We start from the raw sequence: 25,905 nt of genomic DNA, 5'->3' as shown, positions 1-25,905 counted from the left end.
GTCATGTATGAGAACTTGTTTTTTTATGCCTGAATAATATTCCATTGTATGTATGGATAATACCACATTTACCCACTTAACAGTTTATAATATTTGGCTTGTTTTCATATTTTAGCTATTGCGAATAGTGCTGCTGTGAACATTTATTACAGGTTTTTGATAGACGTGTGGCTTCATTTCTTTTGAGTATGTATCTAGAGCATAATTGCTGGGTTATCTGATAATTCTATGTTTAACTCTCTGAGAAACCGCCAGGATGTTTTTCCAAGCAGCTGCACTATTTAATGTTTCTATTAGGAATATATGAGTTCCAATTCATCCACATTCCTCCTCACCAACACTTCCTGTGTGTTATTAATTATTTGGTTTTAACTGTGCAGGTGGATGTGAAGTGTTACCTAGTACATTCTGGACTCTCTTATATATCCCTTACCAGGTATATGTTTGCAAGCAATTTCTCCCATTTTGTATGGTGACTTTGCACTTTCTATGTAATGTCCTCTGGTGCGTGAAAGTTTTAATTTTGATGAAGTCCAGTTTGTTTTTTTCTTTCATGGTTAGTGCTTTGGCATCATATATAAGAAGCCATTGCCCAACCCAAGGTCATGAAGATTTAATCCTCTATTTTGTTCTAAGAGTATTATAATTTTAGCTTTTACATTTAGATCTATGATGCATTTTAAGTTAATTTTTGTATATACTGTGAGATCAGGGTCCAACTACATTTTTTTGCATGTGGATATCCAGTCATTTGTTCCCATTTGTTGGTAAGACTCTTTCCCCATTGTATTGCCTTGAATCTTTGTAGAAAGTCAGTTAACTATAAATGTGAGGGTTTATTTCTGAAGTCTTTATTCTGTTGACTTATATGTCATTCTTTATGCCAGTACTATACTCCCTTATTACTGTAGCTTTGTGGTAAATGTTGAAATTGTTAATCCTTTTCAAGTTTGTTTTGGTCATTCCATATCACTTGCATTTCCTTATGTGTTTTTTGAGGATCAGTGTGTCAATTTCTGCAAAAATTCCAGCCAAGATTGAGATAGGGATTGTATATTTATATATAGATCAAGTTGGGGAATATTGACTTCTTAACAAAAGTGAGTCTTCTGACCCATGAAAACAAATTGTCTGTTAAAGTATTTAGGTCTTTAATTCCTTTCAAAAAGGATTTGTAGTTTTCTGAATCCAGTCATCATGTACTTCTTTTGTTCAGTTAATTCCTTAGTATTTTATTGTTTTGGTGCTATTGTAAATGGAATTGGTTTCTTAATTTCATTTTCAGATCATTCATCTCCAGTGTATAGAAACACCACCGATTTTTGTATATTGATTTTGTTTGTGTTGTGCAACTTTGCTGAACTCATTACTCCAAATTTCTTGTGTGTGGATTTTTAATACTGTATGTACAAGAATATGTCACCTGCAAATAGAGTCTTACTCCCCATTTTCCAATCTGGATGCTCTCATTTCTTTTTCTTGCACAATTACTGTAACTAGGTGTTCTTGGTATACTGATGAATAGAAATGGTGGGAGCAGACTTCCTCATGATCCTGATCCTGGGGGAAAATTTTCAGTCTCTAACATTGAGTGTGACATTAGCCAAGGGGTTTTATAGAAACCCTTGATCAGATGGAGGAAATTCTCCTTTCCTACTTTGAGTATTTTTGTTATGATACTACGGGATTTTGCCAGATGTTTTTCTCTGCATCTATTGATAATAGTGCGGTTTTTGTATTTTATTATTATGGTGTATTACATTGATTGATTTTTATTATGTTGAAACTTGGATTCCTACAAGTGAAACCCTCTCGGTTATGGTCCATAATCTTTTCTATATGCTGTTAGATTTGGTTTGTTGATTTTTGAGGTTTTTTTGTTCCCATATTCATAAGGGATATTTGCTGTTTTACTTGTTTTCTTTTTTGAGATGTCTTTGTCCAGTTTTGGTATTTGGGTAAATATTTGGCCTCATAGAATGAATTGAGAAATGTTTCCTCCTCTTTTCATTTTTTTTGCCAGTGTTTGTGAAGTATTAGTGTTAATTTTTTAAACATTTAATAGAATTTAGCGGTGAAGCCTTCTGGGCTTGGGCTTTTTCTTTTTTTTCTTTTGATTAGATTTATTGGGGTGACATTGGCTAATAAATTATGTAGATTTCAAGTGTTCAGTTCTATAATGCATCATCTGTATATTGTATTTTGTATTTACCACCCAAAGTCAAATCTTCTGTCACTGTGAATTTGATGTCCTTTACCCTTTATTATCTTCCCTCCACCCCCTTCCCCTCTGGTAACCACCATACTGTTGTTGTTTGTTTGTTCATTTATTGCCTTCAGTTTTCTATCCCACATATGAGTGAGAGCATATTGTTCTTGACATTTTCATCTGATATATGTAGGTTAGCATGATATTTTCAAGATCCATCCATGTTGTCGCAAGTGGAAGTATTTAATATTTTCTTATGGCTGAGTAGTATTGCATTGTATATGTACTACATCCTTTTTTAAAGTATATTTTATTGATGATGCCATTATAGTTGTCCCATTCCCCGCCTCCATTCCCCTCCACCCTGCACACCCATTCCCACTCACATTCCCCCCCTAGTTCATGTCCATGTGTCATAAGTTCTTTAGCTTCTCCATTTCCCACACTACTCTTGCCTTCCCCCTGTCTATTTTCTCCCCACAGTCTATGCTACTTATTCTCTGTGTACTACATCTTCTTTGTCCAATCATCTGTCAAAAGACACTTTGGTTGTCTCCATGTCTTGGCTACTGTGAATAGTGCTGCAGTGAACATCAGTGCATATATCTTTGCAAATAAATGTTATCAAGATTTTGGGGTAGACACCCAGAAGAGAGATTGCTGGGTCATATGGTAACTATTACTAATTTTTTGAGGACCGGCCATTCTGTTTTTTATAGTGGTTGTACTAGTTTACATTCCCACCAGTTGTGAATGACAGTTCCATTTTCTCCACAACCTCTCCCACACTTGCTATTATTTGTCTTGTTAATAATAGCCATTCTAATAGGTGTGAAGTGGTATGTCATCATAGTTTTGATTTGCATTTTCATAATAGCTAGTGGGATTGAGCATCTTTATGTACATCTGTTTGCCATTTGTATGTCTTCTTGGGAGAAGTGTCTGTTGAGGTCCTCTGCCCATTTTTTTAATTGGATTGTTTGTTTGGTGTTGAGTTGTTATGAGTTCTTCCTATATTTTTTATTTTAACACCTTCTCAGAGCTGTTGTTGCAAATATCATCCCCCATTTGGTTGGTTGTCTTTTTGTTTGGTTGGTGATTTCTTTTGCTGTGCAAAAGCTTTTTAGTTTGATATAGTTCCATTTATTTAATTTTGCCTTTACTTCCCATGCCTCTAAGGTCAAATTAATAAAATGCTCTCTAAGACCATGGTCAATAAGTTTAGTACCTGTGTTTTCTTCTATGTAATTTATTGTTTCAGGTCTTATATTTAGGTGTTTGGTCCATTTTGAGTTAATTTTTGTGTATGGACACAGATAGTAGTCTAGTTGGCTAAGAATCCACAGCTGCTAAAGTTAGCCGATTTTCATCCACCTATTTAGTAAACATTTTGTGATGCTCTGTAAGGGACTTGGTAAGGTATTGCAGGAAATATATGAGACACATGTTGATGAGTCTGGAGTACAGAGAAGAAAGAAAACCACAGAAGGCACACAAGTAAAAATGCCAAGTAGAATGCCAGTGCTTTAACTGCAGCTTGGTTTCAGGATAAAGCAGTTTCGGGGGGTATGCAAATAGACTTAAAATTTTCTCATCTTTTCAATGTTTGTGGTAAAGCTTATGACTGGTAAAAGTTAAGTATTGATCTCTTTCTTTCCTTCCTTCTAAAGAATAATGCTTAGGAAAAGAATGTGAAATATCCAAGTAGACCAAAATGGTATGGTAGGAACTATTCAACATGAAAGCATTCTTAGAGAAATGGGTGTGACTCAGCTCTGTGGAAGGCATTTAGAAAAGCCGATACAGGTTAAAGGGTAGCAGAAGTTTGACCTTTATGGTCTTTGCTCCTTGGTGTTACATTCATGCATATGTTATATGGCTAGAGAGGCTTTATAGTTGTAATTAAATTTATAAGTCAGTTGACCTTAAGATAGGGATATTATTCTGAATTATTCAAATGAACCCAATGTAAATTATATGAGCCCTTAAAAGCAGAAGGAGGTAGGCAGAAGTCAGAGATACTTCAAGTATTAGAAGGACTCACCACACTAGCCAGCTTGAAAGTGGAGGGTCATATGGAAAACATCAGAAGGAAATGAATTCCACCAACAATCTGAATAAGTTTGGAAGTGGGTTTTAGCCCTTTCAAATCCTTGCGAGACTGTATAGGACTTCTGACCCACAGAAACTGTGAGACAGTAAATGGGTATTGTTTTAATATGCTAAATTTGTAGTATTTTATTGCAAAGCAATAGAAAACTAATACAGATTTATTTTGTTAATGAGAGATTTATAATTTGATGGAAAAAACTCACCAATGATGAGCAGTTTCCAAAAATTCCTTGCCATTTTCATCAGAATGTGCTGTTTGTAAAAATATAAATCGAATCATGGAGTTCTCAAGATCACTGCATTTAATTATTTACTCTAAACCTAACCTGATGTTAACCATTAAACAAATTTATTTATTGGTACTAGATGAGATATGTAATGAGTTAGAGCCTTTTGGTGTTAGAAAACTTGGGCTCCATTCGTGGGTCTTTAGTCATGTTGATCTCAGGAAACTTTATCTCCCTTGTTTGAACCCAAGTTGATTCATCTGTAAAACTGACAAAACACTATCTTATCAAATGGAGAAATTAACATTCATTTTGCAGAATTGTGAGAATTCAATGAAATAATGTATGAAATTCACTCCAAATAGCATCCGACATATTGGCTTCAAGAGTAAAAAGTATTACTGAAGATACTGTTGAAGTTTACATTATTACCTAATTTTTAAGGCACATAAAATATACTATTAAGATAATTTATTTAATAGAGGCTACCACACCACAGGACTTTATCATCTCTCGCCTGAACATTCACCTTCTAATTGGTCTCCCAGCTTTCAATATATACTCTTCTACTGCCTTCTTTTAAACACACAGTTTTAAAAGTGACATCACTTTCAGAATTATTTGGTGGTTCTCTTTCACTTAAAAATCTAAACTCTGTCATAGCATTCAGTGTTCTTACTAATTGAGTCTCTTCTCTTCAGCCATATCTAATGACATTTTCTCCTGTGTACCCTGCTGATACTCTGTGCCACTCATAGAACACGCTGTCTTTCATTCTGCAGAGTTTTTGTACATGCTGTTAATCTTCTGCCTGGAATGCCTTCCTACCAACTTGTTTTCCTGGCAAACTTATTTATCTTTTAGATCTCAGCTGAAGTATTATTTTCTCCTTGAGGCCTTCTCCTAGGAAGATGTTCCTTCATGGATTTATGTATAACACCACTAAAGAAACTTGAATACAGTTTTTATATTGAGTGTTCACTGTGTACCAGGTCCTGTGTTTAATTCTTATATAGCTCACCTTTGAAATAGTTACTATTCTCATTTTTTGCAGAAGGAAATTGATTTTGACAAACTAAATAACTTGTCTATCCTCACATTGCTAGAAATGGCAGAACCAGCATTCAAGCCCAGACTTTGTGAATCCAATGCTTTGAAATAGCACTTGTGTTGCCCCTTACATTTGCCTTTTCTATAGGTTGTAAGCATCTTGAGTGCCTTTTTAAAATCCTTTAGGCATTGTTATTAGATGAAATAATTAATCATTCAGAGGTGTCTAACCGGTGGGTAGTGTGCAGCCAAGGATGGCTGTGAATGTGGCCCAATAAAAAATCTTAAATTTACTTAAAACCATTATTTGCTCATGAGTTCTCGTTACTATTTGTGTATTTAATGTGTGGCCCAGGACAACTCTTATGGTGTGGTCCAGAGACACCAAAACTTTGGACACCCCTGGTTACTTTTCTTTCACTTGCCTGTTAATAAGCTTATCTCTGTATTTACTTCTTAGTTGTACTCATTAGCTATATTAGCTAGTTTTCTTTTTTAAAAAAATTATATTTTGTTGATTATGCCATTACAGTTGTTCCATTTCACCCCCTTCATTCCCCTCCACTCTGCACACCCCCTCCCTCCCCCCCTTTAGTTTGTCCATGTGTCACAAGTTCTTTAGATTCTATATTTCCCCTACTATTCTTGCCCTCCCCCTATTTTCTACTTACCATCTATGCTACTTATTCTCTGTACCTTCTCTCCCCTTCTCCTCCTCCCACTCCCCTGTTGCTAACCCTCCATGTGATCTTCATTTCTATGGTTCCACTCCTGATCTAGCTGTCCTCTTAGTTTGCTTTTGGTTTAGGTGTGGTTGTTAATAACTGTGAATTTGGTGTCCTTTCACTGTTCATCTTTTTTATCTTCTTTTTCTTAGGTAAGTCCTTTTAGCATTTCATATAATAAGGGCTGGGTGATGATAAACTCCTTGAATTTGACCTTATCTGAGAAGCGCTTTATCTGCCCTTCTATTCTAAATGAAAGCTTTGCTGGATAGAGCAACCTTGGTTGTAGGTTTTTGGATTTCATGACTTGGAATACCTCTTTCCAGCCCCTTCTTGCCTGTAAGGTCTCTTTTGAGAAATCCATTGACAGTCTGATGGGAACTACTTTGTAGGTGACTGTCCCCTTATCTCTTGCTGTTTCTAGGATTCTCTCCTTCATTTTAATCTTGGCTAATGTAATTATGATGTGCCTTGGTGTGTTCCTTCTTGGGTCCATGTTCTTTGGGACTCTCTGAGCTTCCTGGATTTCCTGGAAGTCTATTTCCTTTGCCACATTGGGGAAGTTCTTGTTTATTATTTGTTCAAATAAGGTTTCCACTTGTTGCTCTTCCTCTTCCCCTTCTGGTACCCCTATAATTCAGATGTTGGAACATTTAAAGATGTCCTAGAGGTTCCTAAGCCTCTCCTCATTTTTTGAATTCTTGTTTTTTCATTTTCTTATGTTTGGTCATTTTTTTCCTCCTTCTGGTCCACTCCCTTGATTTGAGACCCAGTTTCCTTTCCATCACTATTGGTTTCCTGTGCATTTCCCTTCATTTCATTTAGTTTAGCCTTCATTTGTTCTTCTAATTTGTGACTAAAATCAAGCAGTTCCACTGTTTTGAACTGTGCATCTGATAGGTTGGCTGTCTCTTGGTTGCTTAGGATTGTCTCTGGGACTTTGAGCTGTTCTTCTTGAGCCATAATGTTTTGGTCTGTTTGTGCCTGTTACATGTGAGGGGCGGAGCCTTAGGTGTTTTGTATTTGCTGTATGTCTCATATTGTGTCACAGACACAGCCTTTGACCTGTCAGTGCTCCACCATAAAGTTGTTCTTGGCTTAGATTTGGAAAGATCTCGCGGAAAGATCTGACTCAGGAGTCTCAGCAACTTTGAGCAAGGCACTTAGTTGTCTAATAAATGCCTCAAGCTCGTTAGGTACAAAACAGATCTCTTGTTAACTCCCTTCTCTCGGTTATTTTTTTAATACTATAGTCAAAATGCTTTTATTTTTTCCTTTTGTGCAAGCCAAGGTAATTAGGTGTCCCCTTTGGGTTTTCTTTCCAGTCACCCTCCATCAGCATCTGTTCTGTCAAAAGTCCTGATGATTCTACTTCCAAAATAAAACTGCCTACTCCTTTCTGTTCTCCTGCCAGCATATAGTTCATACCGTCATTATCTCTTACCTTAAAACTGGTTTTTTAGTTTCGATTAGTTCTCCTCAATCCAATTTTTACACAGCAGCCATTTTTGAAACATAAATCATAAATTCCTGCATTTAAAATCTTTCATTAGCCTCCCATCATATTTGAAATAAAATTTCAATTCTTTACCCTGGCCTGTATAATTTGGCCCTTGGTTACCTTTTTAACCTTATCTGCTGCTACTTTCCTCATTATATCTACTTCATTTACACTGACTAATCTTTATTGTTTTTCTAATATGCCAAACCTAAAGGCTTTTTTGCTAGGTTGTGTCTTCTGCCTGGAGTAGTAACATTACTACTTCAGACACTCTTGTGGCTCATTTCTGTGTTCTGTCTCAGCTTTTTGTGTCAAATGCCAACTTTTAAAATGAGGTTTTCCCTCAGCACCCAATGCAAAATAGCACTCAAATTATCACATTATTTTATTTTCAACATAGTATTTGTCTCTACTTGAAATGTTTAAATGTTTACCTGTTGGACACCTCTCTGAACGTAAGCTTCACAATGGCAGGTTGTCTGTCTTCCCCCACACTAGCTCCTGCCGTAGGGTAAGCACTCAGTAAATATTTGTGAACTCACTGGATAAATAAATCTCTAAATTCCATGTTTCTCACTTGTAAAATAAAAATTTCTATCCAAATGATATCCAAGGACTCCCCCTGTCAAAGATAAATAAAGCCAGACACTAAGGCGACCAAGACAGATTTTATTGAAGTGGCTAGCTACTTTATGTCATTTTTCTCATGCATAGTTCATAGCCTTTAATTAAGATCAGTGTTATTCTTGCTCCTCTTTTATTGCTGAAGAAACTGGGTCGCAGAGGTGATAGAACCCATGCATTTCTCCTGAGTTCCCCCCTCCCCCTCCAGTCACTGAGTACAGGGGTTACCCAGATCTCCTTTCCTGAGCTGGTTAGGTGGCTCTGCTTTCTAAGTTTATAAACTCTGCTAAGTTTATGCTGTATGACGGAAGGTCTCGAATGCCACAGAGTGACACCTTTACTCATAAATAAGAGAACATTAAGATAGAGAATTGTTTGATTTAAAATATATTTAAAATTTGGCATGTTTTTTAATACACTTATCTTGTCACCATAGAGATGACTACTCTATTGTGCTTGACCTCTAGGAACTTCCAGTCCATATGGAGAGTGGGAATCGATAATAAAAAGGATTGTCTCTGCAATTACTTGCATTTGGGAGAATGTACTATAAAAATGTGTATAAAATTTTCGAGAGCAGAGGAGAGATCTGCAGAGATCAGTACTTAAATTCAGTCAGCAGTCAATAATAAACACTTCTGGTATATTTCAGTAGTATGCATTTTAGGGTAGAATTGGATTAGATTGTTACAAACTTTTTTCTTTATAAATATATTCTCAAGAACAGTTAGTGTAATTATACAACAAAATTATCTATATAAATAAAACTATGTATTAAGACACTAACTTTCTCTAACAGATATGTCAAGAATTTAATAGCACCTGGGCATGGGAAATGGAGAAGAAAGGCTATCTTGAAATGAGTGTTGAATGCAAATTAGCACTGCTAAAGGTAATAAGTTTATTATTTGTTACAATTATTTTAATTAAAAAATTCACTTTTGACTCTTGGTTGAGTTGGGAAAATAACTGGAAAGTAGACATTTCTATTGTTATTGAGAAATGATAGATTTTCTTATCTTTTTGATGACAGAACAGTCTACTCTTTATTTATTTATTATTTTATTTTTTATTGACTTTAGAGAGCGAGAGAAGGGGGGAGAGAAAGAAACATCGATTTGTTATTCTGTTTATTTATGCATTCATTGGTTGCTTGTTTTATGTGCCCTGACTGACCGGAGATCAAACCACAACCTTGGTGTATGGGGACAGTGTGCTATCCAACTGAGCTACCTGACCAGGGGAGAAACGGTCCATTCTTTAAATTACTGCTTTTGATTGTGTTTTAATATACAGATAACTAAATTTAATGATCTGTGCTTATAGGAACTGCGGTAGAATGGGCAGTTTCCTCAAATTAATTTTATTCATCATTTTCAGCTTTCATAGTCATTGCTAACACATACTGCATACTGTGCTTAATCTGATTTACTAAATTAGCCATTTGATAGTTTTCAGATGACTAGGGGCATGTCACATAAGCAAAGCAACTAGATTAGAATAAGGTCTCCTCAAAGTAGATTTATTTTCAAATGTGAGTTTCCTTTTTTCTTCCTACCCATTTCAGAGTGTTGGCCCTACTGTAAGCAAGGTGGCCAGCGTAATGAAGGACAAACATACTTTTCACAGAAGAGAGACTACTGGGCTAGATAACACAGGCAAAGACAGAGACTGGTAGGAACTTCAAGTATTATTTGCCTGGGCAGAGAGGCTCAGGGAAGAAAACTGACTTTCTCCCCTAATCATATGTAGAAATGTATAACAAAAAGTCCATTCAGTTCCTCATTTAGTCATGTGGATATCTTTTTATTAAGATAGTTCTCTAGAAATAGCTATCAGTGAGACTACATTTCTTGAAAACCGCATATATCTCAGGCTTTCAAAAACAGGTAAACATTTTGAGAATACTGTTCGTTAAAAAACTTAGAATCATTGAAAATTTTATGTGATGAGACAATCTGGGTGACTTACTACAGACTCACTACTTTTGAAATATAACTTGAGTTTTGTGTTATTGGCTGTGTGAAACCTGTAAATTTATGTAATACTAAAATAAAATGTTAACTTAAAATTTATCTTTTTAAATTGGTTGTTCTAAGCAGGTTGTAAAATGGGGGAGGATAGTGGAAGATTAATAAATTGTATGTGTTCTCTTTGCTTCTGTTCCTGAATCAGTTCTGTGGTTGAACATATCACACTTACTATAATGGAGGAACATTTATGGTGGGGTATTTTAAGCGATGCTCTGACTATTTTCCAGTACCTCTGTGAGTGTCAGTTTGATGACAATCTCAAATTCAAGAATATTATTAATGAGGAAGATGCTGATACCATGCGTCTGCAGCCAATTGGCCGAGACAAAGATGGCCTCATGTACTGGTACCAGCTGGATCAAGATCACAATGTCAGAATGTACATAGAAGAACAAGATGATCAAGATGGCTCATCATGGAAATGCATTGTCAGGTATCCTGTATTAGAATCTTTTTACATTTACTTGTATTTTGCTTACTGTGATTTCCTCTACTTAGATATGATCTCTGAGGCCGATGCAGTTCTATTTTTGTGGGGTTGGGAGATTTCTAGGACCTAGCCCAGCACAATACCCATAACAGGCACTTAATTCTTTATTTGTCAGATAAATAAATACATTAAGCAATGTGGTCCATATCAGAATATATATTTTGTACTTCAGGAAGTCACAATCTAACAAGTAATCATTGATAATATGTACTTTGTCTAAAAACCCATTGTTAGACAGAAATATTTAAAAAAATCATTTGGTTCTCATTTAGATAGTAGTTTTCTATTAGGACTTTCTGTTTATTCCTAATTATTTTAACTTGGTCAGTTCATCTTGATGCTTTAGTATATTTAGTTTTACTGTGTGTGTATTTTTTTTTACTGGAGTTCTAAAGAAATCTCTGGAATGTTGTAATTATTTGTTATAATCTTTTTAAAAAATCTTAAGTTTCTTCTTTGTATTAACAGATTTATTTGAATGGAAACATTTAATGTAAAACCTTGAAATATAACTTAAAAAATCAACAAATGACAGAGGCTGTTATTCAGAATCTTTGTGTCTCTGATATTCTGTTTTACAACTTATATAGAATTTCTTTCATTATTAATACAGTTTTTATTAATTTAGAAAGTATCAGGATTTATAACTAAAGTAGGGAGAATTAATAGATATGTAACAATTGGCTTATGAAATACTGTTGTTTTTAACCCATCTCTATTTTCTTATTTGGAATTTAGCAGATTTTTATTTAGTGATAAATGAAAATTTATTTATTTATTTAGAATTCAGTGATTATTTACTAAAGTTTTGAAGCAACAACCCATAGAAATTTAGAATATTTGTTTGGGTCATGGAAGCTCAACTTTCATTCCTAAGAATAAAAGTGAATTTAATGAACTCATGGGTGACTGTTTATAAGCACCCTTTTTTTTCATATTATAATATGGTACTCATGTGGTTAATTTACTAAATGGAAATAAACAAAACAGTCCTCAAATAAAATTTGCTCATCATCTCTCACTGTGAATAAACTGAGTGAGGTTCTGTTCATGATGTTTTACCGCCAGTTCTGTTATTTCCTATATCAAATACACAAATATCCTTGCATATTTGTTTAAGAGATACTTTTTCATACTTTGTAGATGATGAAAATATGACAAAAATAATTATTATTGATTAGTCATACATGCCAAAATATCTCGTACACTGTTTTAAGTATATTGTACCCTAATGCATGATGTGAGAGAAAGAGCATAGATTTTAGAATTAACAAGCATGTTTGAATATGTGCTGTGTTTCTCTGTTTACCTTTGGTAGGTCGATGACTTACTGGTAGTTTTTCTATACTCTTTTCCTGCACTTTAAAGTGAGGGTGATAACACTTCCCCAATATACATGTTGTGAGAAATATATGAGAAATTATACTAGCACTATATAGCTAATGATCAGTAAAAATCTGTATCATTTCTCCCAATCTTATTAACTATTGGCATTTCTTACATTTCTAACTCCAAAATTGAAATACTTTTTTCATAGAAGAAATATTCATCAGCAAAAAAGAGGAAAGGGCAAAATTCCATTGATATGTCTTTTACCTCTTCTCGTCCTTGATCGTTCTTCCAGGTTTTATTCCCTGTCTGCCTTTTTTAAAAAAATCATCTTTCCATGTACAAAAAATCTGTTATGATAAACATAAAATGGTACAGGTGGCATTTGTTCAGAAGCAAATGCTTATATAGAATATTGGAACGCACTTTTGTCATGTTAACAATCACAAATTTCTTTTGGAGAACTTGGTGCCAAGTTACTTAGCCTTTTTGTAGAACATTTATGAACATGTGAATTCCTGTAGGCAACATGCCCAGCAACTTTTCCCAGTTATGTAGCATTATTTAAAGCCAAATTCTAAACATCTGCTTGTCACGCTAATGTTTTTCTTATTTCATTAAACTAATAAATTTATATTGTGAATATAAATTTGTATAATAGGGGTTATACAAATCCCTATTATACAAATAGGGGAAAATTCTGTATCTTCCTGTGAGTTTCCCCTATTATACAAATAGGTGAAAATTCTGTATCTTCCTGTCAGTTTGCTGTGAACATAAAACTACTCTAAAAAAAGTCTTAAAACATTTATTAAACAGCCATTTCCATTTCTATCTCTTGTAAAATTTATAATATAAATATATATGCGGTGGATAGATTAGGAAGTATTCACGATAAGTAATGGTATTTTAAGGGTAAATACAATTTAGTTAATTGTGTCTGCCTGGTATAGCTCAGTGGATTGAGCACAGGACTGCGAACCAGAGGATCAAGGTTCAATTCCCAGTCAGGGCACATGCCTGGGTTGTAGGCCAGTTCCCAGAAGGGGACACACAAGAGGCAACCATACATTGATATTTCTCTCCCTCTCTCCTTCCATTCCCCTTTAAAGATAAATAAATAAATAAATAAATAAATAAATCTTTTTTAAAAACTAGCAAAAAAAATTTAGTTACTTGCAAAAGAGTAAAACTAGCCAAATTTCACTGAACCATATGAAATTGACAGTATTTGTTTATGATGTTTAACCTTTAAAAATGGTAATTTTGTATGGGTTTTTTTTTTCCCTTTCAGTTTTATTTTGTATTACTTTCAGATGTACTTCTCTTAGTGGTTAGACAATCATCTAAAGTCCCCTTGATATTTCCCAAGTGGCACCATACATAGTTATTGTAGTTTTGTTATAGTTTAAGTAAGTGTCTAATAGGTTTCAAAACCGAAAATATTTAAGCTGTATCCAGTGTCCAGTTATTCTACTTAATGTTCAAATAATAATTGCCATGGAAGAGTAGTATTTATTACAGCTATTTCATCTCTATTTTAGGTCTAAATGAAAGTACAGAAAAGTATTTTTTATATCTGATCAAATAACATTGTAAAAGTGATAATTAATGTACACCAAAGCTATATCAAGAGAATTCTTTTATTAAGAATAAAAAAGATAAGGAAAAATTGTGAACACCACAAAGTGGTAGTATATGGTTATTAATATTAATTATGAGAGAATTTTAGCAAATCTTAGATCAGACTCTATTAGGCGATTCTTCAAGGTTAGAGAGCATCTCCTAAAGTGCTTTTATGTGGAGTCTGCTAAGGAAGATGAAATTGTACGCAGACTGTCTCACTGTTACTTTATAGACAGAAACCTAAGGCTAATATTCACATGAAAAAGTATTATTCATCAGAAAATTCTCAATTTTTATCATAATGAGATTTTAGAGGAGGAAAACTTTTCCTTTTTCCCTCCTGGGTTCTCTGGATGGTCTAATAATTAAGTTCACATAAGACATGAGTAGAAGGGGGGCACATTTAACCTTTTTGTTTACCAGACCCCAAGTATGAGATATGAGGCTCAAAAAAGTAACCAAATCAAGGAAGTTTTATGTTTTAGAGAAAGAAACAATATACTTGTGAACAGCTGACAAGACAAAGAAGTTTGGGCCCGAGGTGGTGAATCAGTGAGGAAGTAACTAGGCTTCTTTCCACAGCCTCTGCCGCCTGGATTCCCTCCCTGGTGATAAGGACCCTTTGTGTGGGCAAGGAACCTTCATTCACATGGGAGGTTTATTTCTTCCTTTCAGGGGCACACAGCACTGTCAGAGTGTTGTTCTGGCACCAGCTATTTCTCGTGTCATTTTAATTTAAAATAATTTTCCAAAATGATACATTTGGAGGTGGTATATTCTCTTCCTTTCCAAGATACCACGCTACCTCCACTAGAATAAGTAAAACAAAAATAACTTACAACACCAAATGTTAGTAAGAATGTGGATTAACCTGAACTCTCTTACCTTGCTGATAGGTATGTTAAAAGGTATAACCAGCCCTGGCTGGTGTAGCTCAGTGGATTGAGCACGGGCCTGTGAACCGAAGGATGGCGGTTCGATTCCCAGTCAGGGCACATGCCTGGGTTGCAGGCCAGTTCCCAGTGGGGGACGCATGAGGGGCAACCATACATTGATATTTCTGTCCTTCCCTTCTCCTCTGAAGATAAATAAATAAAATAAATAAAAAACCATATGTATAAAAGGTATAACCACTTTAGGTGACAGTTTGGCAGATTCTTCATGTGTTAAACTGTTACTGCATAACCCAGCCTTAGAGAAGTGGAAATGTATTTACAAAAAGTCTTCTGTAACAGTATTCATAGCTTCTTTATTTATAATAGATTTCATACATGTATTGCTACTAAGCAGTAAAAAGAAATGACCTAGGATGCCTGCAACTACAGGTATTTGTCTCAAAGGCATTATGCTTCATGAAAGAAGCTCAAAAGTTCACATTGTTTGATTCCATTTATTATCATTTTGGAATTAGCTAAACTGATCTCATTTCTTCTTTTTGTGGAGGTGAGGGACTGAGTAGGACAGAACAGGAGGGAATTTTCTGTTCTGGTAGTAATATTCCTTATCTTGATAGAGATATGTATTACATGGGTATATGCATTTGTCAAAACTGCATTTGATGAACTAAATGCTTAATATACATTCATTTCGAAGTATGTAGATTATACTTCAAAAATACTTTTTAAGTTTGTAATTGACATTTAAAAAAAACCAAATTCTAAAGAGTGTAATTTTCATATACTTATAATTATAAACACTGTCAAGACATTTCTAGACTTCTGCGAAGATGGAGGTGTAGGTGGAAACATTGTGCCTTCTAGCACAACCAAGTTTAAAGACAACAAAGTTTTAGTAATAAAAAAAGGCAGCCAAAATACAGAAAATTGAACTATACTGAAGTCTGACAACAACAAACTGGTGGAGCCAGAGGCTGGCGGAGCGGGGTTGCGCAGGAAAACTCGACCAGACCAACCCAGGCGCAAGGGTGGTGGTTGGTGGATCCCAGGCGTGGGGTTGTGACGGGTCAGACCCAGTGAGGGCGCAAGGCGGATGGCTGACCGCAGTCACACATTCGCTGCAGGTAAATCAGCGAAGGAGAGAGCAGAGCATTGAGACAGACCATGCAAGCCCCAGCGGCAGGAAGCAGCAGAGGGGACCTCCGTTGCCCCTCTTGGACCCCACCCCCACATATAGCATCACAACCCAGCGACCTGGGTGGCCCCGCCCTGGTGAACGCCTACGGCTCCTCTGCTCATATGTAACAGGCGCGAACAGATCAAAACATGGCTCAAGAAGAACTCAAGCCCCAGAACCCATAACTCTAAGTGACCAAGAAAACTTTCAGATGCACAGTTAAAAACACTGGTGATCAGGATGCTCACAGAACTGATTGGTTTTAGTTACAAATTAGAGGAACAAGTGAAGGCTAAAGTAATTGAAATGCAGGGAAATGCACAGGAAACCAATAGTGATGGAAAGGAAACTGGGACTCAAATCAAGGTAGTGGACCAGAACAGAAGAAAATGAAAAAACAAGAATTCAAAAAAATGAGGAGAGGCTTAGGACCTTCCAGGACATCTTTAAACACATGAACTTTGTGAACACTGTGCTATCTGAAGGAAGATATCTGCACTGTGCTATCTGTATGCATGAACCATATTTTTAAAATACAGTTCAGTAATTTTTAGGATATTCACAAAGTTGTATGGCCATCACCACCATAACTCCGGGATATTTTTCTCACCCCACAAAGAAACACTAGCAGTTGTTCCTCATTCTCCTGTTTCCAGCCCACGGCAGCCACTAGCCTACTTTTTGTTTCTGTAATTGGCCTATTCCAGATGTTTCATATGTATAGTTTCATACAACATGTGATCTCTGTGTCTGGCTTCTTTCAGATAGCACAGTGTTTTCAGCATTCATGTGTTTACTAAGAATCAGTACTTCATTCCTTTTTGTAGGTACATAATAGTCCCTTGGATGGATATACTGCATTTGTTAATTCATACTACCCTTGTCTTTGAAAGAGTAATTTGAGTTAGCCAGGGGGAACACATTCCAGGCTGAGAGAACAGAAGTGCATACTCCTGACATAATGGAGCATGGTACTTTGGAGGGGTGTAACTGTTTTTAATATGTCTTAGTGAAGAAATGTTTTAAGAGAAAAGAGCACAATGGAGGAAGGGAGGGAAAAGCAACACTAGTTTTTAGAGTCAGTAGTCTACTCTAAAACTTCCTATGGATAATTGTAAAAAGATTCATATAATTTGCATATATGTGCATTTATAAAAATTCCTTGACTGGTTCAAATTTATGACTTTTTAAAAATATTTTTTAGAGAGGGAAAGAGAGAGCAACAGTGATCAGTTGCCTCTTGTACGTGCCCTGACAGGGTACTGAATCCATAACTTACACATGTTCCCTGACTGGGAATCAAACCAGCAACCCTTCACTTTTCAGGATGATACCCAACTCAGCCACACTGATCAGGACCAAATTTAAGACTTTTAAAAAGCTACGTTGCATAGTAAGTGTAATTGTCATGTTAAAATAGGCAAAATCCAGCCCTGTCTGGTATGGCTCAGTAGATTGAGCGCGGGCTGGGAACCAGGGAGTTGCCAGTTTGATTCCCAGTCAGGGCACATGCCTCTGTTGCAGGCCAGGTCCCCAGTGGGGGCCACATGACAGGCAACCACACATTGAAGTTTCTTTCCCTTTCTCCCTGCTTTCTCCTATCTCTAAAAGTAAATTAATAAAATCTTTTTAAAAAAGGCAAAATCCAAATGGATGGATTTTGTGTTCATATAATAATGACTGCATTAGGCTTGTATTTTAATACAGTAGTCAGGTTAAAAGCCTTTTAGGAAGTTCTTAATAAATATTTCTGCTAACTTTATTGCTTAGAGTAGTGGAAATAATTCACCTGGATTTTCTAGCAATATTGGTTTTCTTCTAATGTTTGGAAGCTTTTTGAAATAGGTATTGTGAAAAACTTCAATATATTCTGCATTTCCCAGCATGAGTGAAAAAATAATAGGTTTGGGCACTTACTACATATGAAATTCTCAATGAAATATGAGAAGTAATAACATTAAGTGGCTAGAGCCTCAGGTTAGAAGCAGGTTAGTATAATAAAGTTGAGGTAGGAACATTGCCAAAAATAAATTTATTTTGTGTAATTAGGTTTTAATCTTTTTGTATAGTGGACGAATTACAGACAGGACCTTCAAGAGCATTTAATCTGACCTTCTAGTATTAGAGAATTAAAATTCTAAACTGTTCATTTTATTAGGTATACTGATATTTATATTATGTATGAATCTGAGTGTTTAGTCCCATACACAAGGGCAAAATGGTTGCCATTTTAATTTCTGGAGCATGTCCATCAGTGCAAATTTCATTAACTTTCCTTAGAAAACCAATTTAATAATACTCGAGGGAATCCAGTCTTATTTTATAGATAAGGAAGCTGAGGCCTAGTGGAAGGTAGATAGATAGATGACCTGCCTAGGGGCACATAGCCATCTAGTTAGGAACAGGGATTTTATTCATTTATTAAACATTTGTTAGAGCCTACCTCGTGGGTCAGTGCCCCTCCTCTCAAGCAGTAGAGTTTAGCTGGAATGAAGGTGGAAAGGGATGGGAAGGACCAGGGTGTGTGTGTTTCACGACAGGTACAAAAACAGGTGATTTCATCTTAGTAGTAATTGTACAGAATTAGAAGTGTATACAGAATCCTTTGAGAACACAGATGGGAAGCTCATGGTACTGATTAATTAATTTAGTGGCAGAAAAAGAACTAAGTTTTCCAACTCTTTGTCCAGGGTTTCTTTTTTATCTTCACTATTGCACGCTGCCAATTTGAACAGGAAAAATACCCAACTGAGTTTTCTTGTTTGTAATTGTCATTAAGTTGAACATAGCACACCTCCAGTTTTGGTAGTAAAAATAGAGAATATGGCCCTGGCTGGTATGGCTCAGTGGATTGAACCAGTAGCTTGCAAACCAAAAGGTCACCTGTTCTGTTCTTAATCAAGGTGCATGCCTGGGTTTTGGGCCAGATCCCCGGTGGGGGGCAGATGAGAGGCAGCCACACACTGATGTTTCTCTTCTTCTTTCTCCCTTCTCTTCTCTAAGAATAAAGAAAATTCTTTTAAGATATTTAAGAAATAGAGAATATGTAGGTTAGAGTCTTATTTGGGATTTTCTTGTATTTTTGATTCAAAATGAATTCCGTTGCTGTGGTTGTAACTATAATTAATAAAACAACATCAGTAACCTAAATTCTTAGTTTTTTCAAAATGTGTTATTACAGCTGACTCTCTGCCATAATTACTCAGAAAGCCCTGGATCATAATTCCGTAACAATATCAAATGTTGTTGTCTCTTTAGGTGGAAAAGAGTTCTTATTTCCAGTGAATCAAGAACTTGAATCATTCTTTAAAAAAAATGACACTACAGCCCTGGCTGGTATAGCTCAGTGGATTGAGTGCGGCCTGGGAACCAGACAATCGAGGTTCGATTCCCAGTCAGGACACATACTGGGGTTGCAGGCCGGTTCCCTGCAGGCCAGTTCCCAGCAGGGGACGCACGAAAGGCAACCATACCTTGATGTTGCTCCTCCTCTCTCCTTCCCTTTCCCTCTAAAGATAAATAAATAAAAATCTTTAAAAAAAAATGACACTTCAAGCAAGTTTTACATTGATTTTGTACTCCTTAGAGATTGCATAGTACTTTTAAAATTACCAAACTTTTTGTTGTTTAATTTGTTCCTAATTAATTCTTTTCAGCCAGACCTTTATATTGCCATTCTAATCAATACAGAGAATAGTGTAAGATTCCTCTTTGGAGAATAGTATATTTAAATACATTTGCATTTCTATACTTATTTTAAAATTCAGAATGAATTCAGTTTAGCTGTACCAGTGTTTCAGTTATTCTTTTTAAATTTTAATTTCTATTATTATTCTGAGAGCTCTTATGATGTCTTTTTTTTCCCCTTGTTTAGAAATCGAAACGAGTTAGCTGAGACCCTTGCACTCCTGAAAGCACAGATCGATCCCGTGCTATTGAAAAGCTCCAGCCAGCAAGACAACTCTTCCCGGGAAAGTCCCAGCTTAGAGGAAGAAGAGACTAAAAAGGAGGAAGAAACACCTAAACAAGGTTTTTTTTGTGTGTTTTGTTTTGTAATTTCTCTTCTTCACTCCTCTTCACGACTATTTAAATGGGAATTTTCTCAATTTGAAAATTTGTTGGGCTTCCTGTAAAACTGTGACAGAACAGGGGTCCCTCCCAAGGACGGTATACTAATAATACCTACTGGGCTCATATGTCTGCCATCAGAAGGAAGACATCTCTCAATGCCAGAGATTTGTGAAAGGGAAAGGAAAGGTTTATTCTAAGCTATACAGACTTAAAGTAGTGACCGATGTCCCCATAAAAATATCAAAGTCCTTTAGGATACCCACAGACGCCCGCAGAGCTTCCATTTCCCCCTGCCCTAATTCGGGGTACCTTATCTCAGGAAAAGAAGCACACGTCCGTGTTTCCAGTCAGCTGTGTCATCATCCAGGCAGGCTCTCCAATTAATCCAAAGCCACGTGGCACCTTCTCATGGCCTACTGGCAAGAGTTCTTTCATCCTTCTTCCAGGCAAAGTCTCTCCTGCTTTTCCACGCCCCTCGGCCAAAGGGAGCATCTCCAAGCCACACGGGCCTCTTTTACCAGAGCTGCAGGATCCTGCACTCTGCCAAAAGCACGTGGTTTTCTTCTGCACCTGGCAGCGGGTTTCCCCATTCTGGCAGCTGAGTGGTACTCCTTCACATGGATGCAGGGATTACCACTCTGGCAAAACCGCATGGCTCTCTCTTTCACCTGGGCAAGAGGGGGTCCTCATTCCGCCAAAACCGCGTGGCTCTCCCTTCAATGGCTGCTGCGTCTGAGTTTAAATCCCAGCCATGATCTTCCTCTGCAGTTCCATTTCCGACTCCTCCCACAATCGGCTACACCCACCAGGCCTCCCATATCCTCCCAGCTTTACTGGGCTACCATAGTGAGTCTGGGCAGGTATGGCCCCAATTGGCTTAGAGCCAATTGTCTTCAAGTTCTCACACAGGCGCTGTAAGGAGGGCTGGGGAGTTGCCTCTCAGTCACATCTTGAGTGGAAGCCACTCCCTTCTCCCTGGCTCAAGGCATGGCCACAGCTATTTAACATATCTGTGAAACCAGTTAAAGGTTATAGATGTGTTAAATGACCATTCTAGAGGTTATTTGCAAAACTGTAGCTATGCAAAACAACTCAATGGCCCTGCTCCATGTATCCCATCCCCCCAGCTCAGACTTGCGGGGGTGAGGACATCCCATATTTTTAAATATTTCCTGGACACCCTGAGTTCTGGGCTCCATTGCAAATTCTTTGGGGGGGGCCCTAGCTGCACCCTCCTACAGTATTGCTGGATCATATGGGAATTCTATTTTTAATTTTTTGAGAATCCACCATGTCATTTTTATAGCCTCTGTACAATTTACATTCCTACCCATTCCTTATTTGTGCTTTTGTTTGTTTGTTGAAATTTTTATAGTAGCCATTCTAGTGGTATTGGGGTTTCTCCAGTGGGGATTTTTTTTTTTTTTTGGTTTTATCTAACAAACTCTTTAGGTCTACAATGATTATAATTATTAAACCTGATTTTCTGACTGACTTTCTAATTCAGTTAACTAAGTAGATCAAATCCTAACCTTTCCAGAAGACAGAACCAAGTCTTAAAACCAATTGAAATTTTATCTAGCATTGTTACAGAAAACAACTCAGCCGCTTTCGGGTGTACGGAGTGGAAGTTTGTTTTCACGCGCGAGGACCCAGAGGAGTCAGTCTCCAAATTCTGGGCCCCAATCAGTGGGGAGTAATGGCTTATATAGAGTGAGGGGGGCAGTCTGTCACTTGAACCCTTACTTCTGGTGAGAAAGCAGGAAGCAGCTTACAGAAGCAAGAAAGCGGAACTGCTGATAGGAGTTAATACGAATTTCTTTGTTCTTACTCCTCAGTTACTTAGTTACTTGCTCTCCCTAATCCTGTTGACTCACCAGCTAGCTCCCCTCCTGGGCAGGCTACTACAGCATCTTTTTAGTTAATACTTTTTGATGGATCGCATACCTTAAATGGCAGGGGAAGGAAGTTGCTCTCCCTATCATGCTTCCTTCCTTTGCTTTGAGTTTATTTCTACTGTTTGGATGAGAACCTGAAAGCAGTATGTTTTTACCTTATTTGCTGCTTTGAGAAAACTGTTCATATTATCATCCACTAGCTGTAAGTGTTGTAGACGATCAGTGGGTAAATACACACTCTCGGAGTCCAGAACCGAATTGATAAAAATTTTAATGGCCAAAGATTTTTCCTGAACAGGGGCGAACTTCCCCAACTGTGACCGGAGTCACGTAGCTACTCAGAGCTACAAAATGGAAGTCGCGCCTGGCTTACAGACTGCTGGGTATTTATATTTTCTAGCAAGCAAGCAAAGGCATACAGAAGCAGAGGTGGCGGTTAGCTATTGGCTTATTTAAAAACGGCGAGGGTCCCTGATTGGTGGGTGCTGCTGCTGGCGGGCACTTTCTGGCGGGCCCGGGTTAGTTACCTTATTTGGCTAGAATTTTAAACCCAATTGTTCCCAGATGTTTGTTCATTACCCGGTTCCAGGAACTGCAGATTTAGGGTTGGGTAATGCCCTAGCTGTAATTTTCCTAGCTGGGTATAACACTCCTCCCTTTTCTGTGGGGAGGTGGTCAAACCATTGACTCATCTTCTTGGGGTAAGATGGTGTAGGGTTGGGATAGGACCATTAGCTTGACAGCATCTATTCTGTCTTTGCTGAACCCAAACACTTTGTTTAATATTATGGGTCCTATTGTTAAAATTAATATTACTGTTAGTAAAGGCCCTAGCAAGGGGAGTAAGAGAGGGAGGAAACCATGTAGGCTTTGGTACACATACCCATTCGGGCTGGCTGACTCGTGTGGAGGTTCTAGAATAGGCTAGGTAAGCTACAGTGGCTCCACAATCCGTGGTCCGTGTATAGGAGGAGGGTATGGCATAGTCAGTACGAGTTCCTCCTCTACACTCACAGGGTGGTCCAAAAAGGGCTGCGTGGAGGTCCTTGGGGCTAGCTTGGAATCCTCCACGGGTTAGGGGCAGAGTTACTACAAGCAGGAAAAGTCTTACTGTTTGAGAAATTTCAGTCTTAGTGGTTGCTCGGGATCTTTGCTGATCCGCCATGTTCCTTGGTGGTCCTCCGGGGGCTGGGCTGGCTTCGTGTGTGATAGGTGAATCCAGTAGGGCTTCTCTGCTATTCGTACTGCAGAGAGGGTGCTGAGCAGGACCTGGAAGGGGCCAGTCCACCTCGGCTCTAGGCTTCCCCGGCGATGGTTAAGGACCCAGATCCATTGTCCCGGTTCAGGTGGAACTGGCCATCGGGTTGTCTCAGCTGGAGGCTGGTGACGTAGGACTCGTATCTCCTGTCGCACCTGTTGCAAAGTCTGGAGGGACTTAAGGAAGTTATGATTTGTGCTGGCTATTTCTTCACTGGAAAGTTTGGGGATAATGGGGCCAGGTTGTCCAAACATTATCTCATAAGGGGTCCAGGATCCAGTATAAGGGGTGCATCTCACTCTAAAAAGGGCGAAAGGGGGTAGCTCTACCCAGCTGTCGCCGGTCTCCTCTTTTAGTTTTATTATGGTTTCCTTTAGAGTTCTATTCATCCTTTCTACTTGGCCTGAGCTCTGAGGCCTATATTGCAACCAATCACTCACAGGCATAGGCAGGTCATAGGCATACACTCTATGAAAACAGAGAACACACAGGTTAATTCACACAACAATCCCCAAACCAGTCTCTGCGCCTCTGAGACTGTCTTTTGGGAAGACATTCCATTGCAAGATCCTTTCCACCGGTAAATTGTACATCTTCGGTAACATCACAAACCTGGTTTCAACTTTCAAATGAAAACAAACTTTCAAGACAATTAGCTGCGCCATTCTGATGTCCAATACTGAGCATTGTGATTTTCCTTGAATTATAATTTTTCTCCTTAAGATCACCCTCATTGTTATTTACAGGGACTACTTTGGGTCCCGCTTTTGATTTTGACTGTTCATTTGCATAAACACACCAAGAGCAGCCTGGATCACGGATGATCCCTAAGTCTACTTTGCAGGAACTGACACAGGGAACCTTCAGATTGACTTCTCAGTTCGCCCCTCAGGGCACAAAAGCAGAGCCACACACCTGCCATCTGGCTTTGCTGGTACCAGTTGTTTTACTCAAGTCTTTGAGCCTCTATTGTGTCTACAGGTTCCTTTTTAGCCATCTTTCAGGAAAGCAACTTTCGTTCCTTCCCTAGAAATACTGGCATGAACCGCACAATCAACTAAAGTACCAGGCTTTTCTTGTGGGCTTTCGCTAGCTTCACAGGTCAATCTCAGTTCCTCAGGGTTTTCTGGTAACGACCAGAACCCATACATGCCTCCTTCAGGCGTGACATTCCAGTCAAAGTCCTGGTTAACAAAACCACTATTAAAGACTGGTCTTATTGGTTTTATGCAAAGAAACCTTATGTCATCACTCATCCTTTAGAATGCCAAATTCTGAAGGGTTCAGGTAGGGAGAAAAATACAAAGCATAATGGAAAATCTTTTTCCCTTCTGATATCCACTAAGATTGCATTTCCATGCTTTATACCTTCCATTACTAACTTCACATAATTCCTTTCCAAAACTTTTGCAAACTTCTACAACCTTTTACACACCCTCTTCTATCTTCACAGCTTCTCACAGCCTTTCAGCAACATTCAAAAAACTTCTACAACCTTTTATACACTTCTTCATTTCTATATCTTATACTTTCTTTTGTTCACTTTTTTACAGAGTATGAAGTTTCAACCTTTTTTGGAATCTTTAATTTCTTTTTCAGAGCAGATACAGAGCAAAATCCGAAACATAGAGTTCCGAATCAATACACAGGTAGAGGCATTCTCCTGCACCAATGATTCCACTGGTGCCTCGCGGAGACATGCTCCTTCAGGCCCGGTCTCATGGCAGAGACATGCTGCTTTGCCTCAGGCTGAAGCACTCATCAGCCCTAAATGACCCTTCCTGGGTCCCAGGTGGCAAAGGCATTCTCCCCAACTGGTTACAGGTGACCTTCCCTAGGTCTTACAATACAGGTATGGAGACATGCTCCTTCCCCGCTTCGTTTCCTTTTCACCTTTCCAGGAGTGATTAGGCGGCTGATGCCCTCAAGAACACAGAGAAATCCTCAGAGACTGGGAAAATTCTGAAGCCTCACTCTCTCGCACCTGAGGGGGTCAGTCTGCCACGGATAATTATCGTCCCATCTTGGAATTGGGGCGGGAGACCTCGGTGATCTCCCAGAGTCCTAGGGCTACTAAAAGAGTTGTTAAGCCTAGAGGGAACACATATAATTTTAGACACAATTTCTGGACAAACAACAAAAGGCGCCCACACAGACACAAATCCTTTCACGCAACCACAATATCGCTGCACAACGTGGCGCGAAAACCGAAACCAATTGCGACCCAGTCACGGGAGCCTAGCTCCGATTCCTGAGAGTGTCCTCTCCTTGGGAATCCCCCGGGGGGACTGCCGGTAGCGTCCCACCTACCCCCTCGGGGCTCAAGAGGTCTAGACCGTTTCCAAGATCGGGGTACCCCACTCAGTTCTGCCAAAACTTACCGGGCCCGGCGGTTGATGGTCTTCCGAGTGTATGTAGATCCCTGACGAGCCCCCAAATGTTGATCGGTGGGTAAATACACACTCTCGGAGTCCGGAACCGAATTGATAAAAATTTTAATGGCCAAAGATTTTCCTGCGCAGGGGCGAACTTCCCCAACTGTGACCGGAGTCACGTAGCTACTCAGAGCTACAAAATGGAAGTCGCACCTGGCTTACAGACTACTGGGTATTTATATTTTCTAGCAAGCAAGCAAAGGCATACAGAAGCAGAGGTGGCGGTTAGCTATTGGCTTATTTA

The 25,905-nt window shown here is 38.1% G+C and overlaps 1 protein-coding gene across 3 annotated transcripts in view; it reads left to right on the top strand.

Moving 5' to 3' along the window:
* RSF1 (remodeling and spacing factor 1) overlaps positions 1 to 25,905 on the top strand; it is a 121,851-nt gene that overhangs the window by 41,202 nt on the left and 54,744 nt on the right. For all 3 annotated transcript variants that reach the window (XM_037138564.2, XM_037138563.2, XM_037138565.2), the window contains exons 3-5: positions 9,248 to 9,340; positions 10,709 to 10,914; positions 19,874 to 20,028. In XM_037138564.2, coding sequence (XP_036994459.2) covers positions 9,248 to 9,340; positions 10,709 to 10,914; positions 19,874 to 20,028 — 454 coding nt within the window. The remainder of the gene's footprint in view (positions 1 to 9,247; positions 9,341 to 10,708; positions 10,915 to 19,873; positions 20,029 to 25,905) is intronic.

Source organism: Artibeus jamaicensis, unplaced genomic scaffold (assembly GCF_021234435.1).
Source record: "Artibeus jamaicensis isolate MK-2021 breed Jamaican fruit bat unplaced genomic scaffold, CSHL_Jam_final contig_64, whole genome shotgun sequence".
Classification (NCBI taxonomy): domain Eukaryota; kingdom Metazoa; phylum Chordata; class Mammalia; order Chiroptera; family Phyllostomidae; genus Artibeus; species Artibeus jamaicensis.
This window is presented reverse-complemented; position numbering and strand designations above follow the sequence as displayed.